The following is a 17,774-nucleotide window of genomic DNA, read 5'->3' as shown; positions in this document are numbered from 1 at the left end:
CACCGAGTACTTGAATTTTCATAGCGGGTACGAGTCAAGTAGCAAGTTTAAGGTGAGTAACGAGTAATGATACTCAGCCCTAAATATAACCAACAGAGCTAAGATCCATTACAAATACAGGTTTACAAACCTAAATTTTATATTTAACATGTGTCAATTGCACCCCCTTTCTTGTATGTAGGTCCGCCACTGCATGTAACAACAATAAACAATACACAAAAATTAGTTCAAAAGAAAAAACAATAAACAATAATAAAGATTTATTAAATGGTTTTCAGTTTACGTAGTAAACTTCATGGTGGTCTCTTTAGGTTTGGTTACGCTTCGGAAGGGTAACTTCAAATTTTATGGGCCTTATTTTACGTAGCACAGTTAAGCTCGATTCGATTTTGGGCCTCATACATATATAGGCCCAAATTCTGATTATTAATTATTAAAAAAATAATAAGATAAAAAAGATATCTTCTTCCCAAAGCCAAGAATCTCACAGTACAAAGAGAAGAAACACAAAAGGCAAAAAGCTCTCTCGGAGAAGAAGCAATCATGGGTCAAGGACCATCCGGAGGTTTGAATCGCCAAGGAGACAAGAAGCCCGATGGCGGCGACAAGAAAGAGAAGAAGTTCGAGCCGGCGGCGCCACCGTCCCGCGTCGGGAGGAAGCAGCGTCGCCAAAAAGGACCCGAGGCGGCGGCGCGGCTCCCGACGGTGACGCCTTCCACCAAGTGCAAGCTCAGGCTGCTGAAGATGGAGCGGATCAAGGATTACCTCCTGATGGAGGAAGAATTCGTGGCGAATCAGGAGAGGCTGAAGCCTCAGGAGGAGAAGGCCGAGGAAGATAGATCTAAGGTCGATGATCTTCGTGGGACGCCGATGAGCGTCGGGAACCTCGAGGAGCTGATAGATGAGAATCACGCAATCGTTTCGTCTTCCGTGGGGCCTGAGTATTACGTTGGGATCTTGTCCTTCGTTGATAAAGATCAGCTCGAGCCTGGTTGCTCGATCTTGATGCATAATAAGGTATTGTGAGATTAGGGTTTTGAAAAGATTGGATCTTTTGATGAGATGTGGTTTTAATTGGGGGTTTTTGTTGTGGTTTAGGTTCTGTCTGTTGTTGGGATACTGCAAGATGAAGTGGATCCGATGGTGTCTGTGATGAAAGTTGAGAAGGCGCCTTTGGAGTCGTATGCTGATATTGGAGGGTTAGAAGCTCAGATTCAGGAGATTAAGGAGGCTGTTGAGTTGCCTTTGACTCATCCTGAGTTGTATGAGGATATTGGGATTAAGCCGCCCAAGGGTGTGATTTTGTATGGTGAGCCAGGAACTGGGAAGACTCTGCTTGCTAAGGTTTGAACTTTCTACCTTCAATCTGTTAGGAGTATAGATTAGTTTCTTATTTAAGGTTTCATGTCCATATAGTGACTTGTACACATGAATCTAGAGTCACTCGCAAGTCGCAATGTAGTTGCAACATAGTTCTTCCTGTTAGTAGTATAGCTTAGTTTCTTGTTTAAAATTTCATTTATATTCATTGACTTGCGAAGGGTTTACCTTTATACCTTTAATCTAACAAGTACTAGTATCTGTTAGGAGTGAAGCTTAGTTTCTTGTTTAAAATTTCATTTACATTCAGTGACTTGTTTTGATGAATCTATAGTCTGATTGCAACAGAGTTCTTCTTGAAAAACATATTTGAAAAAGGCTAAACCTTTGTTGTGCTTGTTACCTGAATTACAGAAACTAAATCATAGCCAGAATGTTTTTTTTCTCGTTTCACATACATGGAACTGCTGCAATTTGGTGGCTTAGTTTTTGTTTCGTGCATGTACATACTTTACTTTTGAACAATGTGGGATTAAGCTACTTTGTTGACTAAACCTTTGTTGTGCTTGTTATCTTTGTTTTTATTTCAGGCGGTGGCGAACTCTACATCAGCTACTTTCTTGAGAGTTGTTGGTAGTGAACTGATTCAGAAGTATCTGGGAGATGGTCCCAAGCTTGTGAGGGAGCTTTTCAGAGTTGCTGATGACCTTTCACCATCAATCGTCTTCATTGACGAGATTGATGCTGTCGGTACCAAGCGGTGAGTCAAACTAACACAACTAACTTGATATAACCTATTGTTCTTCAGAGATAGGAACTGACTAAAGCTTGAAATGAAACAGGTATGATGCTAACTCAGGAGGTGAGCGTGAGATCCAAAGAACTATGTTGGAACTTCTGAACCAGCTTGATGGGTTTGATTCAAGAGGAGATGTTAAAGTCATCCTTGCTACAAACAGAATCGAGAGTCTTGACCCAGCACTTCTTCGACCTGGACGTATTGATAGGAAGATCGAGTTCCCACTTCCAGATATCAAAACGAGAAGACGCATCTTCCAGGTAATTACTTAAGCTGAGAAATCATACTCAACCGCTTGTTCAAAAGTTTCTTTGTTCATTGAGCTCGTGTGTCGTTGTTTAAAATAGATACACACATCGAAGATGACTCTGTCGGAAGATGTAAACTTGGAAGAGTTTGTGATGACAAAAGACGAGTTCTCAGGAGCTGATATCAAAGCTATTTGCACTGAGGCTGGTCTGCTTGCGCTCAGGGAGCGTCGTATGAAGGTAAAGAGTCTAAATCATTTGGTTCAGCCCACACACCTTGGGAAATTAGTAGTCACGAACTCTAATGTTTGATGTGTGATCTGTTCAGGTGACGCATCCGGATTTCAAGAAAGCCAAGGAAAAGGTTATGTTCAAGAAGAAAGAAGGCGTCCCTGAAGGCCTTTACATGTAAAATCATCATATCATCATCCTCCTCTACACTTTTGCTTATGATACATTTGCTTCTGCTTAGGATCTTTCGGGTTTGTTTGAGTTGATGTCACCTGATTTCCTTCAAAATAACAATTCGTTTTCATTTACATTTTGCAATCTCGGATTTAACCTTTGCCCAGTTGAAAACAAGACGAAAAATCTGATCTAATCAAAACTCACCTTTATTACAACGACCCTTAAAATGACTGAAACACACACTAAAAAGACATTCTCGTAGAAAAAACACTCGGACAAGAGTAGAGTTGCACAATAGTTTTCAAACACAACTGTGACATGAAGAAAGAGTGTGATTCTGCGAGTTTGATGTTTTAGCGACCATGTGAGGTAAAAGGTTCCGTAAACGTCACCATGGCGACCGAACTAGGCTGCGAAAGAGACTTAGCTGCTTCACCAAAGGCTTCAGTGCCTCCAACGATTTCTCGAGCTTTCACAATGTCAAACAAGTTAGGAGGTAGCTGAGCCACACCACCGTCCAAGAACTGGACAACGCTAGACATGCTCGGTCTAATGGCAGCAACCGGATGCGAACAGAGCAAGCCAAGCTTCAGAACCATTGTTATTTGCTCCTCGAGGTACGTATTATCATCATGTTTTTAACCTCTCATCAACCACTTGCAATATGTCATCTTCCCAACAATCTAGCACCCAATCCGTAAGAACCATCTGGCTCGGCGAAGATGCTCGTTGCAAGACGGGTCTTCGGCCGCAAGCTATCTCCAACATCAACACTCCAAACGCGAATACATCAGAGCTTGTGCTTGCCTTCCCCGTTCTTGAAAGTTCCGGTGAGATGTATCCAAACGTACCCGCCACGTTAGAGGTTTGCGGATCAATACCGTGATCACAGAGCTTGGCAAGACCAAAGTCACCAAGCTTTGCGTTCATAGATTCATCAAGAAGAATGTTCGCTGGTTTAATGTCCCTGTGGATGATAACTTGAACCCATTGCTGGTGCAAATAGCAAAGACCAGAAGCTACGTCTTTGATAACCTTAAACCTTTGTGACCAAGAAAGACTCTGTTCTTGTTTGTTGTATAGAAACTTATCAAGACTCCCCTTTGGCATACAGTCGTAGACCAAATAAAGTTCCCCCTTGCGTCTACAGTAACCAAGAAGCCGAACTAGATTAGCATGTCTGAGACGCCCAATGGTGGCGATCTCGGCTACGAACTCTCTCATCCCTTGTCTTGAATCATGTGAAACTTTCTTCACTGCGATATCTATCTTCGACGTCAGCAATGTACCTTTGTAAACTTTTCCGAACCCTCCTTTACCAAGAAGCTCGCTGTTCTTGAAACCCTTTGTGGCAACGTAAAGATCCTTGTAAGCAAACCTATGCGGACCAAACTGAACCTCCCAGTCCTCGAGAACTTCCATTAACTTCTTCCTTTTCAAGAAAAGGGTAAGACTTATGGCCAAGAAGACGAGGACAGTGAAACCCGTTAAGCTCAAACTAATGGCCAAGATCCTTTTCAGACCATTTTCTTGATTGTCGTCATCAGGAAGTTTTGGAAGACGGGATATATCTAGGTTCGAAGCTTCCCCATTGAGCTTGAATGTCCAGCCTAGAACATATTGAGATGAACGAAGCATGCCGTTGGATGAAGTGAAGCCAACGTACATAGACTCAAGGAGATACGGTGACAGATCTTTGGTTAGAGAAATCAATGGGATCTTTGGCTTAGGGAGATGAGGAGGATGGAGCGTGACGTTAAGCTGTTTCCTTGATGAATCATATTCAACCCATGCTTGTATCGGCTTACGGTTTGCAAGAGACATGTTTTTGAAAGTACCGTCTTCTTTATAGTAACCTGCTGTGGAAGCTATCTCTGATTGCAAGCTATTGATGTCGATGCCGACATGGTTACTATCTATGTCACCAAACTCTTGGTTTTGGAAGGTATCAAACTCAACTGCTACAATATGATTTAAGGGATCTCCATTGTTGGTCAAGTTAAAGAGGCCTAGATGTTGTGCTGATGAGCTGTAGGGCAAGCCTTTAGTGGGACAGATGACAAAAGTCATCCCATGGCCTTGGAATATTGGGACTATAGCGAAAACAAAGGTGGTGGAGAAGGAAGACACTGTACCATTTTTTGAGTTCTTGAACCGGACTGGTAAGTTGTAGAAAACTTGACCAGATTTGTAGCTGGTCGAGTTTGTGAGCGTTAATAAGCCATTGGAGTCAAGATTGGCAATTCCATAGCTGTTGTATAAGTAACCGTTGAAGCCAAACTCTCCTTCTTCACTCTGAGAAACTGCTTTGTTGGAAAATATCAGAAGAAGAAGAATCACTAGTACAAACATATCCATCCTTTTGCAAATCTTGTCTCTTCCTGATGAATGATCTTTACCATATGTTTATAATTATTGATCAGAACAATAAGCCAATAGGACTCATAAGCTTAGTTTCAAAAATGTTGAATAGTCGTCGTTGAATAATTCAACTATTAAATTATGACAATAATGGTGTAGAAAAAGAGAAAACAAATACATAGATTAATTTGTATTGAGTAAGAAAATGATGTACACATTGATGATGTGGTTTATGTTAAACCAATCAAGTGGAGAGTGGAACCACGAACATAAAAAAATCAAATACATAACGTTAGTCCTAGTGTCTTTTTTTAGCTAGATTGTATTATTAAATCTTCGAGACAAAGAGTTATAAACAATATGAACCAACAAAACAAATAAAAAATATATATACACTACTAAAGATCTAAAATAAATTAACACATTTATTTTGCGATGATTAAAATTTTTTATATAAAAACTTCAGATTTGGTTCTCAAATAAATGAGTCTTAGAGGATATAATTTTCATATTAATGTAAAAACAATACGCTTCACAGTGAGTTGAAAGCGATTATCATTCTCTTTTTATTATTTCAGTAGGAGCCACCGAAATAAAGACAACTCTTTATTATGCTCTATTGATAATAACATAGTATTATCCTATTTGATAACTAGTATTATCCTTGGTTCTACGCACCTGTTAATTTTAATGTCTTCTAAACTATTTGATCATAAAATGACTATCAAAATAAATTATTATTTTATTTATATATTTTCTTAACCTAGGTAAACATTAATACATAAACTTAGAAGTACCGAAACAATTTCTATGATGTAGTTTTGAAAAATATATATAACATACATGTTTTTTAAAGCTTGTTTCTATAAAAACTAGGTGGTATCCGCGCCATGCGCGGAGTGAATAGATTAAATAGAGATTAATTTTTAATCTATAAATATTAGAAAGGTAAAAGTTATAATCACAAATATTTCATGTTATATAATGAAAGATTGAAAGACATTGTGCATGTTTATAAAAGATAAGTTTTGATTTTTTTAACTTGTGTAATTGGTTAGGTGTAATTGGAGTAAATTTTATGAAAGTAAATCTATAATAATAATTTACAACTTGTGTAATTGGTTAGATTTTTTTTTTAAACTTGTTTAATAATGTTTCTCAAGTAAATCCCTCAAATTTCATGTGTGCTTTTTAATTAGCCATGTGAATTTAAATAAATTTAAAGTAACTTTCCTATATTAATCGAAATCAAAATGCGTTTGCATATATCAGTTTTCTATTTTTTGGCTATTGCATAAATTACGGTCAAATTTAAATTAGCGAAAGAAATCAATTAAATTAGTAAGTTATTTTCATTAATTTAGCGATTCGATTATTCAAAAGTTATATAATTCAAGTAAATAAATAGGAAATCAATCGAAGAATTTAAATTCAAGTAAATAAATAGGAAACCAAGCCAAGCATTTAAATAAACTGCGGACTAAATAGAGATTAAAACTTTTAATCTATAAATATTAGAAAGGCAAAATTTATAGTCACAAATATTTTATGTTATATAACGAAAGATTGAAGGATATTGTGCATGTTTATAGAAGATAAGCTTCGATTTTTTTTAAAATAACTTGTATAATTGGTTAGGTGTAATTGAAGTAAATTTTATAGAAGTAAATCTATATGAGTAATTTAAAACTTGTGTAATTGGTTAGATTTTTTAAATTTTTTTATAATACTATAAAAATAAGAATATGCTAACACATAGAAGTACATATTATAATACTGCTTTAAAATAAAATATAATTTACATTTTAATTATTTTCTTTATAAAATTCTAACGTTCCATTAATCAAAAATAAACATTATTTTAGTTAAATATTCTGGATTTAGATAAAATGGTAACGTAATATTAGAAGTGTTGTATTCAAACAACATATTTAGAAGGGTTAAAACAATTTTTTTTTTTTACGAACATAGATAACAATTTTATAGAAAAATTAAATATAGTAAAATTTACTACATCTAATCCAATCACTTTTACTATATTTGTTTTTTAAATAAATCTTTAACAATATACTTTTGGAGTAAACATATTTATTTAAATATAATATTAGTAGGAAAAAAAATTATGAAAACATTAAATTTGTATTGAAAGTATATATTGAATAGTTTAATATCTGAGATTCAGGACAAAGATAAAAGGCCAAGTAAAAAAAAATACATTTCTGGATATTTTGTTTGAACTTGCACTTTTAGATTCTACTCCATCGTTTTTCTTTTCCTCTGCAGTCATCAACAACCTGGAACTTCAATGATAACAAAGAAAACATGTATAAAATAGTCAACTTTCATAAACAGATTTGAAAAAAAATAGTTGAATATGTTTATTCTTTTTACTGAAAATAGTTGAATATGTTCAGTTATAAAAAAAAAGCAAAAATCTGTAAATAATCAATTTGTATATAGTAAATTAAGACATACTTACTGTTACCTAAGTTGCTTACAAAGTTTTGAATTTTCTTTTTCTTCTTCTTTGAAGAATTAAGTTTTCGAAATAGGAGAATACTTAAGTACCATCTTCAACCTGAATCATGTAGAAATAATTAGAGAGCACTAAAATTGTTAAACTGAGAAGGAAACAAATAAATATGAATATAGGCAAGACATTTGTATAAAAAAATTTGCTACACTCGAGCACAAAATGAAAAATGAAGAAGAAAGATGAAAAACAAAAGAGAGATCTTTTGAATTGTGGAGTAATGGAATAATCTTATAAATATTAGAATATAGGACGTAAAAACTAAATGGTGATCGTGGAGGTGTTGAAAGAATAACGGACGGCGAGGTGAAGTAAATTTTTTTTTTTGATTTTATCTAGTAACTAGGTTTTGACCCGCGCTTTCAAAGCGCGGAATCATCTCTTTTTAAAATTTTATTTAAATTAATAAATATTTGTCTAATCTATATTTTAATAGATTTTATATTTGGTTATAGTAATTTTTTATAATCTTGTCTTCATTATTTTTTTATTATATAATAATAAATTTGTGTACTAATTAATTAGTTAAAAGATTTTAAAATGGTAAACTTCTACTCAATAAATTTAATCATATTGTGATTATATATTTGCTAAGGTTATTTATTTACAATTTTAACTTATTAATTAAATATTATATGAAAAATGTAGTAGACATTACGTTTTTCATTCTACATATTTTTAAATAATGCATAAATTTTAAATTATAATTACACAAATATTAAATAATAATCATGTATTTAAATTGACTTATAATTGTTTTTAAAGAAAAACACTATTGGGCTTCTTTGACTTTAAGTTTTTAAATTATTGGGTTGTTTTGTTTAGTTGGACAGAAGCAATGTTGGGCTTTTAATTTCTGAAAACTATTAAAAACAATTGAAAAAAGTAATGAAATTTTTTGAAATTAATTGGAAAAATCAGGGGCATAATCCTAAGAAGGATTCTGCTTTAATAGTATAGATTATGTAAATCTACAGATAACTGTGAAACATGTTTCTTGCATCGTTCTTTTCTATTTTTTTTCTTTTGTTTTTATTATTTTAAACTATTTTTATTTTATTTTAATGATGTTCATCTTTAATAGTGTAATTAAGATCATTTACCATTGCTGACAGATTGTGTTTTGCCTTTTGATGTTGCTGTTGTATTCTTCGTTTTTCTTATATTTTTTTGAATTGGGAATCTTTTTTTTTCTTTGAACACCATGAATTGGAAATCTTCATTCTTCCAGCTTGTTGTGTTGGTTACGTTAAAAGTCTGACAGTTGACATAACGTAAAACTTGCGAAAGCAATGGATATTTTGTCTTTGTGATGAGGAAGTTATAAAAAGTTAGTAATTTGAAAATTTTAACTTCCCTCTTATGCTAAACAAAAATTATGGAACTTGTTTTGCCTTTGCTATTTTTTCTTTTCAGTTCTTTTTATTTATTTATTATTTTGTAAAAAATTTCACATGTCATTATTTAATTAACTAGGCTACTTGACCTTTAGTATATAGATCACACAGAAAAATCCCTAAACCTATTTATTTCTCAGTCGCGCTTCTCCATCCTCGCCGTACGATCTCTCTCTCTCTCTCCCTTGTTCATATTTGTCTTTTTTTTATATTATCCAAATTCAGATTTTTTATATTAGTTAATTGAAAATTTTGAATTACCAAGAAAGTAGGGTTTAAGTCATCTTTCTGGTGAGTGAATGGGGGGGGGGAATATATAATGTGTAGGGTTTCCAAGGAGGCATCATGTCGTCATCCAACGAAGAGAAGATGAGCAAGAAAGCAGCAAAGAAGAGAGCCGCTAAACTGGAGAAGTTGTCCCGTAAACATGAACGAGAAGAAGCCACATCATCATCATCTTCTCTTCCTCTGGAGGAGGAGGATGAATCGTTTTCCAGCAACTACGGTGACGTGACTCCTAAGTCGGCTGCAGGTAGATGCTGGAGAGAGGCTGTTGAAGGAAAAGAGCTCACTGATGTGAGCAACTTGGTTGAAGAGATTGTGGGGTCAGAGGTTTCCATCAGAGGTCGAGTGCACAATCATCGCTTAGTCGGTAAAAAATTGTTTGTCATCTTGAGGCAAAGTGTATCCAGTGTTCAATGCGTCGTGGAGGAGGCCCGAGTTGGTACAAGCATGTTTAAATTTGTCAGGCAGCTGAGTCATGAATCCGTTGTTGAGCTTATCGGTGTCGTCTCTCTCCCTAAGAAGCCTCTCACAGGAACCACTCAGCAGGTTTGCTTCTTGTTTCCTTTTCCTTTTGATTCGAATAGTGTGACATTATTAACTCATCTCGATAATAATGTTGCAGGTTGAAATACATGTCACAAAAATGTACTGCCTCAGCAGATCCTCGCTAAATTTACCACTTGTTGTGGAGGATGCTGCTCGAAGTGAAGCAGATATTGAAAAATCTGTCAAGGTAGAGAATAATAATGTTTTTAAGAATTGGAGAGCTCCTAATGTGCTTTTTTAATATCTGATTGGTTGTTGCAGGATGGCAAACCAGCTGCTCGTGTCCTTCAGGACACGCGTTTGAATAATAGGCCTCTTGACCTCAGAACACCGGCTAATCAAGCCACCTTCCGTATTCAGTGCCATGTCCAAATTGTAAGCCCTGATTATAGCTAGTTTTAGGATAGGATTTGTCATTATTATACATGTGTTACTTAATCCTAATACGTTCCTTGCATGCATGATTTTTAATTGTTTGTGTAGGCGTTCAGAGAATTCTTACTATCCAAGGGGTTTCTTGAAATCCACACACCGAAATTGATCGCTGGCAGTAGTGAAGGAGGTTCGGCTGTATTTAGGTTGGACTACAAAGGGCAGCCTGCTTGTCTGGCTCAGTCTCCTCAGCTTCATAAGCAGATGGCGATATGTGGTGACATGCGTCGCGTCTTTGAGGTTGGTCCTGTTTTCAGAGCTGAAGACTCTTTCACTCATAGACACCTGTGTGAATTCGTGGGTCTTGATGTGGAGATGGAGATACGAATGCACTACTCTGAGGTGTGTTTATGACTGTGCGCTAAGTGTTAAAAAATATTAATAATATTTCAATCTCTCTAATAATACTTCCTGTTTTGTGCAGATTATGGATCTTGTGGGGGACTTGTTTCCGTTCATATTCACAAAAATAGAAGAAAGGTGCCCAAAGGAACTTGAATCTGTCAGAAAGCAATACCCATTTCAATCTTTGAAGTTTCTTCCGCAAACATTGAGACTAACCTTTGCAGAAGGGATTCAAATGCTTAAGGTATGACTGGATTATTTTTTTTTTTTGCATTCAACTTGATGAGTTAAGAGTATGAATAATAATAATAATACTAATAATTGGGTCATGTTGACAGGAAGCTGGCGAGGAGGTTGATCCTCTTGGTGATTTAAATACAGAATCTGAGAGGAAACTGGGCCAGCTTGTTCTGGAAAAGTACAAGACAGAGTTCTACATGCTGCATCGCTATCCATCGGCTGTCAGACCGTTCTACACGATGCCATGTGAAGACGATTCTAACTACAGCAACTCATTCGATGTCTTCATCAGAGGTGCGAGTTAATTTGTCACCCAATTATGTTACTTGTACACTTGATTAAATAATAATACACTAAATTTGAGGTTTCTTTCTTATAGGAGAGGAGATCATGTCAGGAGCTCAACGTATCCATGACCCAGAACTCTTGGAGAAGCGTGCAAGAGAATGCGGCATTGATGTCATGACAATATCCACATACATCGATGCATTCAGGTAACCACAAACTGATCGATCTACTACTACATATCCACATACTATGAGTTGAGTTGAGTTGAGTTGACAAGTGGCTGCATGTTTACAGGTATGGTGCACCACCTCACGGTGGATTTGGAGTGGGGCTGGAGCGTGTGGTAATGCTCTTATGTGCCCTCGATAACATCCGCAAAACTTCTCTATTCCCTCGTGACCCAAAAAGGCTTGCTCCCTAATATCATCATCGCTCTTTCCCTCGTGTCTCTCAAAGCCTTGCTCCCTTAATATCTATCTTATCTTTGATAATTGCTGATATTTTCTCATTGAAGATCATTGACAATTCGTAGTGTTTTTGCATGAATTGAGGACAATATGGACTTTTTTGTAAAAGAAAGATTAGATTATTGGTAATACAAACATATTCATCCTTTTGCAAATCTTGTTTCTTCCTGATGAACGATCTTTTACCATTTTTTTTTTTTGATCAAACGAATGATCTTACCATATGTTTATAATTATTGGTAATGAAAAAACAAGCTACAGTAAAAAAAAAAAGTTGAATAGTCGTCTGGTCCCTCACCAATCACAGGCTCAGAAAATTTAGCAGTTTCAGTCAAACACTCAAGCTTCAGAAACTTTATGGGCTTAATTTTAGTAACACAATGGGCCTTAGACTAAAGCCCACAATCGAGTCAGGCTGGAGTTTGAGCTGATTGGTGCCGAGGAGAGAGAGATAAAGACAATCATCTGGTATGTAATCTTTGAAGAGACAGACAAAACGAGATAAGGCTTTAAAGCCTCTCACCACTTCCCTCGTTTCTCTTCTAAAGCTTATCAGCGAAAGCCAGCGATTTTATCGCTTTCTGGGAGAGAGTTTTCTCAGAGCAAGGCAAGGCCAAGTAAAAGGTAGCTCCTTTTCTTACTTGTAATCAAATGGGTTTAGTTTCTGCAATCATATTCCACTTTACTGGTCTGGAGATATGAATTGTCAATTGTTTAGTTAGTCTCTGTGTTTGTTCGATGGAGCTTTTGATACTGGGTAATGAATGCTTTATGTTTTTTTTAGATGGCTACGGTTACTCCTTCCTCTATCAGCAAACCATGGCTCGTTCCCGGAGCAGCTTTCACTGTAAAGAAGAATGATTGCTCCATCAAATGTTGCTTCTCGCGCAAAGCTGGCAAACAGATACCACCATCAACTCAAAGACTCGTCCTTCCTCTTTCCACTTCGCTTAAACTGTTTCCTACTCATGGAAGACACTTTGTGCTGCATCCTCATCGTACTAGAGCCACCACAGAGACTGATGTTGTCGCGGCGGCTGTAGAGGGACAAGACTCTCCACCTGTTGCAGAAACCGATGCAAATGACAAGTCAGAAGAAGCTGCTCCTGCTGCTCCTACTCAGTCAAGGGGAACAGCAAGACCTGGAAGGAAGAGCGAGATGCCTGCGGTTAAGAACGAGGAGCTTGTTGCTGGTGCTACCTTCACTGGCAAAGTAAGAGCCATCCAGCCCTTTGGTGCGTTCATCGATTTTGGTGCTTTCACTGATGGATTAGTCCATGTCTCTCAACTGAGTGACACATTTGTTAAAGATGTTGCGAGTGTTGTCTCCGTTGGGCAAGAGGTGAAAGTGAGGCTTGTGGAAGCTGATATTGAGTCCAAACGTATCTCTCTCACTATGCGTTCCAATGACGATCCTCCTAAACGCCAGTCCGGTGGTGGTGGTGGTGGTGGTGATAGTAAGCCGAGGCCCGGAGGGAAAAGAGGGGGACAGAAGAAGGAAGATGGCTTCAGCTCAAAGTATGTGAAAGGGCAGATGCTGGATGGGACGGTGAAGAATGTAACGAGGTCGGGTGCGTTTATTACGATTGGTGAAGGTGAAGAAGGGTTTCTGCCTACTAATGAGGAAGCAGATGATGGGATTGGGAGTATGATGATGGGTGGTGGGTCTTCGTTGCAAGCTGGACAAGAGGTTAAGGTTCGTGTGTTGAGGATAGCGAGGGGACGTGTTACTTTGACGATGAAAGAGGAGGATGATGGTAAGTTTGATGAGACGCTCAGTCAAGGGGTTGTGCATACTGCGACGAATCCGTTTGTGCTTGCTTTCCGTAAGAACGAGGAGATTGCTGCGTTTCTTGATAAGAGGGAGGAAGAAGCTGAGAAGCCAGTGGAGCCTGTGAAGGAATCAGAAGAAGCTATCACCTCTGAGAAAGTTGATGAGTCTTTATCTGTATCATCTGAAGAAACAAGTGAAGAGGTTGTTTCATCAGAAACTCCCAAGGTAGAGGAAGAAGAAGTGATAGAGACCAAAGCTGAAGAGGAGACAGAAGAGCAAACGGAAACACTTGCTGCAGCAGCTGAAGTTGAGGAGGTGGAAAAGGTTGAGGAAACGCCAGATGTTCCTCCAGTTCCAGAAACCAAAAGTAGGTTGAGTTGCCTTTTTACTAGTACTAAATCAGTTAATTGGTTTTAATGTTTAATATCATTGATCCGTTTATTCTACTCGTTACCAGGTGAAGAGGAAGTTTCTGAGAACTCTATTCCTCAAAGTTCAGCCACTGATGAAGTTTCATCTCCAGAGGCTGTGGTAAGTGAAGACGTTGAGAAGAAGGAGGAAGTGGTGGCTGAAGTACCTGTTGCTGAAGCTGTACCTGATGAAGTTCCATCTTCAGAAGCTGTAGCAAGTGAAGACGTTGAGAAGAAGGAGGAAGTGGTGGCTGAAGTACCTGTGGCTGAAACTGTACCTGATGAAGTTTCATCTCCAGAAGCTGTAGCAACTGAAGACGTTGAGAAAGTGTCCGAAGTACCTGTTGCTGAAGCTGAGACTCCTGCCGCAGTAGTCACAGAAGCTTCTTCTGAGGAAACTGGCATCAAAGGTATTTCTTTAGCTTCTTTAGATCTCTGCTTCATGATCTAATGAGAAACTTCTATCTGTTGCAGCTGGCATTTCACCGGCCTTAGTGAAGCAGCTCAGAGAAGAAACAGGAGCAGGAATGATGGACTGCAAGAACGCTCTCTTGGAGAGCGAAGGCGACATGGTGAAAGCTCAAGAGTACCTCCGCAAGAAGGGACTAGCGAGCGCAGACAAGAAAGCCAGCAGAGCCACAGCCGAGGGAAGAATCGGTTCCTATATCCACGACAGCAGAATCGGTGTCCTCTTGGAGGTTAACTGTGAGACGGACTTCGTCTCACGCGGTGACATCTTCAAGGAACTGGTTGATGATCTGGCTATGCAGGTAAGTAACTCCAAAGATTCTAGCTAACAACATTTTCTTCGCTTTTGCTATCACTGAGAACATTAATTGACTTGTTACATAGGTGGCTGCGTGCCCTCAAGTGGAGTACCTTGTACCTGAAGATGTTTCCGAAGAAATTGTGAAGAAGGAAAAGGAGATAGAGATGCAAAAGGAAGATCTTCTGTCGAAACCGGAGCAGATAAGGGAGAAGATAGTGGAAGGTCGGATAAAGAAGAGGGTAGACGCACTTGCATTGCTGGAGCAACCATACATTAAAGACGATAAGGTGATAGTGAAGGATCTCGTGAAGCAGAGGATTGCAACCATTGGAGAGAACATCAAGGTGAAGAGATTCATTAGGTACACTCTCGGAGAAGGCCTCGAGAAGAAGAGTCAGGACTTTGCTGCTGAGGTTGCTGCTCAAACCGCAGCTAAACCAAAAGCCGAACCAGAGAAAGAACAGCCAAAGGCTGAAGAGTTGCCCAAGGAAGCTGTTCCAAGGTGAAATGATATTTATACTCTCTTCTTGATTATGTTCGTTAGAGACTTAAACTATTTTGAAAATGGCGTTTGCAGTCCACCAACTGCAGTGGTTTCAGCTGGTCTTGTGAAGCAGCTGCGTGAAGAAACAGGAGCAGGGATGATGGATTGCAAGAAGGCGTTGGCGGAGACAGGAGGAGATCTTGAGAAAGCGCAAGAGTATCTCAGGAAGAAAGGTCTTTCAACAGCTGATAAGAAGTCAAGCAGGCTTGCAGCTGAAGGTAGAATCGGATCATACATCCACGATGCTCGCATTGGAGTTCTGATAGAAGTGAACTGCGAGACTGATTTCGTTGGAAGAAGCGAGAAGTTCAAGGAACTGGTTGATGATCTTGCAATGCAAGCAGTGGCTAATCCACAGGTAAAGAACATTTCTCATCTGAAAACAATAGCTTGGTGGTGGTCTCTGACATGAAACGTGTACACACGCAGGTGCAATATGTGTCCATCGAGGACATTCCAGAGGAGATAAAGCAGAAGGAAAAGGAGATAGAGATGCAAAGAGAGGATCTAGAGTCGAAACCAGAGAACATAAAGGAGAAGATTGTTGAAGGAAGGATCTCAAAGAGGCTTGGAGAAATGGCATTGCTTGAGCAGCCTTTCATTAAAGATGATAGCGTTCTGGTCAAGGATCTTGTGAAGCAAACGGTGGCTACTCTTGGTGAAAACATCAAGGTCAGGAGGTTTGTGAAGTTTACCCTTGGAGAAGACAACTGAAGGAGGAAAAATGTATAAGGGAGTTCTCTTTTGTCACATGAGTTTAAAGCAAAGTCTTCCCTCTTTCGTTTTGTAGACAAAAATCATTCAGTATTCACCTTTTGATTAGAGTTTTTAATCAAAAATCTGTAAACTTTTTTGATTCATGAAAATATGAGATTGTTTTTCATTTGTCTACAACACATTTTACACACTACCTTGTGATGATCTAGTTCAGACTTCAGACTTTTTTGTGATAATCTAGTTCCCATATGGGCTATAACGTCGGCCCACTAAAGTTTTCGGCCCATTAAAGTTTCTGATGAATAAATTAAAGGGTTAGATAAAACTTGTGAAGGAAAACGGAAAAGCTGTCTTCTTCTCGTAGCGTCTCTGTAAAATTTCCTGTTCAGGTTCGTGAATTTCATCTTGATTCAATCAGTCTGATTCTATTTCCATTTTGGAGATCTTAATCTAATGTAATTTAGGTTTAGTAAATTTTAAATGTTTATTGAGATCTCGACTTGTTCATCATCATCATCCATTAAAACTGCTCTCTTTGCATTATCATGAAATTCAAAAACTTGAATTCCCAAACACTCGCGTCTTACTACACAGACCAAAGTTTATTCCTTTTCTTACACTACTAACCTATGTCTGAAAAAAATTAAAACTTGTCTTCTTGTCTTGATCATTACACAAAAAAGGTCGGTTTCTAAGAAGTTTCAGAAACAAAGTCTTGTTTTTTTTTAATTACTCAAACATGATTATATTCATAGTGATGACAGAGTTGATACTTGGTTTCTGAAGTCATTGTATGTACTGCTGTGTGTTGTTTTTACAGATGAACTTTGGGTTACCGAGCATCCCCTGGTTTAACAGCAACAGCTCGAAGAAAGATGTAACCATGGTAGAAACCGTGACATCCACCACTTCTCTCCTTGAACAGCAAGATGATCAAGGGCAAAGCTTGTTCGGCATAAAGATATGGACTTTCTCCCTTGGTTCTGTGTTTCCTTGGGCTGCAACCTCACGTGATGGGAAGCAGCAGAAACCCACTACTATAAACAGAGGGTTAAAAAGGCATGCCGTGTCTCGCAGGTCATCTAGAGTTAACACTGTGACTACTGTCCATCGGTTTAGACCCTACGTGTCGAAGGTTCCGTGGCACACAGGGCCGAGAGCGTTTCTTTCTCAGCTTTTTCCGAGGTACGGGCATTACTGTGGACCGAATTGGTCTAGTGGGAAAGATGGGGGTTCGCCGATTTGGGATCAGAGGCCTATTGATTGGTTGGACCATTGCTGTTATTGCCATGATATTGGTTATGATACACATGACCAGGCTGAGTTGCTGAAAGCCGACGTGGCGTTTCTTGAGTGTTTGGAGTCGAACAAGCGCGTTGTTACTAGGGGTGATGCGCAAGTAGCTCACTTCTACAAGACAATGTGCATAACAGGTAACTATATAAGTCATAGGTTGTTAGAAACCAGAAATGTCTTTCGTTTGATGAAACTATCTATCTTGAATGCTCTCAGGTCTCAAGAACATACTGATACCTTACAGAAGCTACCTCGTGAAGATACAATACGGGCAAAATCTACTCGACTTTGGCTGGTTAGTGAACGGCCTTAGCAAGAGAAGCTGGAACTTCCAGAAGAATTGAGAGACATGAGGAAGCATATCGTGAGTTACTCTACAAGTCCTGTAAGCCTTTCCAGTTTCCAGTTTGGTACATAGAGGTTTAAAGAGAGGGAACTGAGGATTAGGTTCTGTAATATATATTAGATCAAATACATTTAATATGAAACTGTGGTGTGAGTGTTTTAATCCCTTTGTACATGTTTAGTAATAGTATGATCCGTATCACTTCGTTTGAATCCACTAGTTCAATCAAATGAGATATCACTTTAACGT

General features: G+C 38.1%; 4 protein-coding genes and 1 pseudogene across 4 annotated transcripts; 4 read left to right on the top strand and 1 right to left on the bottom strand.

Annotated features, from left to right (window-relative positions):
* The first annotated feature begins 463 nt into the window (after positions 1–463).
* On the top strand, positions 464–2,908 carry LOC106398620 (26S proteasome regulatory subunit 4 homolog A). Its single transcript, XM_013839170.3, has 6 exons — positions 464–1,017; positions 1,099–1,344; positions 1,911–2,080; positions 2,163–2,379; positions 2,467–2,607; positions 2,696–2,908. Exons 1-6 carry the CDS (start codon positions 544–546, stop codon positions 2,777–2,779), a joined length of 1,332 nt encoding a protein of 443 aa, XP_013694624.1. The 5' UTR covers positions 464–543; the 3' UTR covers positions 2,780–2,908.
* Positions 2,909–3,128: 220 nt separating this feature from the next.
* On the bottom strand, positions 3,129–5,141 carry LOC106372520 (annotated as a pseudogene).
* A 4,060-nt stretch (positions 5,142–9,201) lies between these two features.
* LOC106398818 (aspartate--tRNA ligase 1, cytoplasmic-like) lies at positions 9,202–11,816 on the top strand. The gene is made up of 9 exons (XM_048781633.1): positions 9,202–9,227; positions 9,394–9,897; positions 9,974–10,084; positions 10,159–10,272; positions 10,381–10,671; positions 10,754–10,918; positions 11,013–11,208; positions 11,294–11,408; positions 11,497–11,816. The coding sequence occupies exons 2-9, from the start codon at positions 9,412–9,414 to the stop codon at positions 11,621–11,623; spliced, it is 1,605 nt and encodes a 534-aa protein (XP_048637590.1). The 5' UTR covers positions 9,202–9,227; positions 9,394–9,411; the 3' UTR covers positions 11,624–11,816.
* A 288-nt stretch (positions 11,817–12,104) lies between these two features.
* On the top strand, positions 12,105–16,049 carry LOC106398700 (polyprotein of EF-Ts, chloroplastic). Its single transcript, XM_048781621.1, has 7 exons — positions 12,105–12,293; positions 12,454–13,810; positions 13,901–14,263; positions 14,328–14,623; positions 14,706–15,124; positions 15,200–15,524; positions 15,596–16,049. Exons 2-7 carry the CDS (start codon positions 12,454–12,456, stop codon positions 15,878–15,880), a joined length of 3,045 nt encoding a protein of 1,014 aa, XP_048637578.1. The 5' UTR covers positions 12,105–12,293; the 3' UTR covers positions 15,881–16,049.
* A 135-nt stretch (positions 16,050–16,184) lies between these two features.
* LOC106441068 lies at positions 16,185–17,737 on the top strand. The gene is made up of 3 exons (XM_013882848.3): positions 16,185–16,272; positions 16,704–17,316; positions 17,396–17,737. Exons 2-3 carry the CDS (start codon positions 16,704–16,706, stop codon positions 17,521–17,523), a joined length of 741 nt encoding a protein of 246 aa, XP_013738302.2. The 5' UTR covers positions 16,185–16,272; the 3' UTR covers positions 17,524–17,737.
* Positions 17,738–17,774: the final 37 nt, after the last annotated feature.

The sequence above is a fragment of the Brassica napus genome, chromosome A1 (assembly GCF_020379485.1).
Source record: "Brassica napus cultivar Da-Ae chromosome A1, Da-Ae, whole genome shotgun sequence".
NCBI lineage: Eukaryota > Viridiplantae > Streptophyta > Magnoliopsida > Brassicales > Brassicaceae > Brassica > Brassica napus.
The sequence above is the reverse complement of the archived record's forward strand: the minus strand, read 5'-3'. Positions and strand labels throughout refer to the sequence as shown.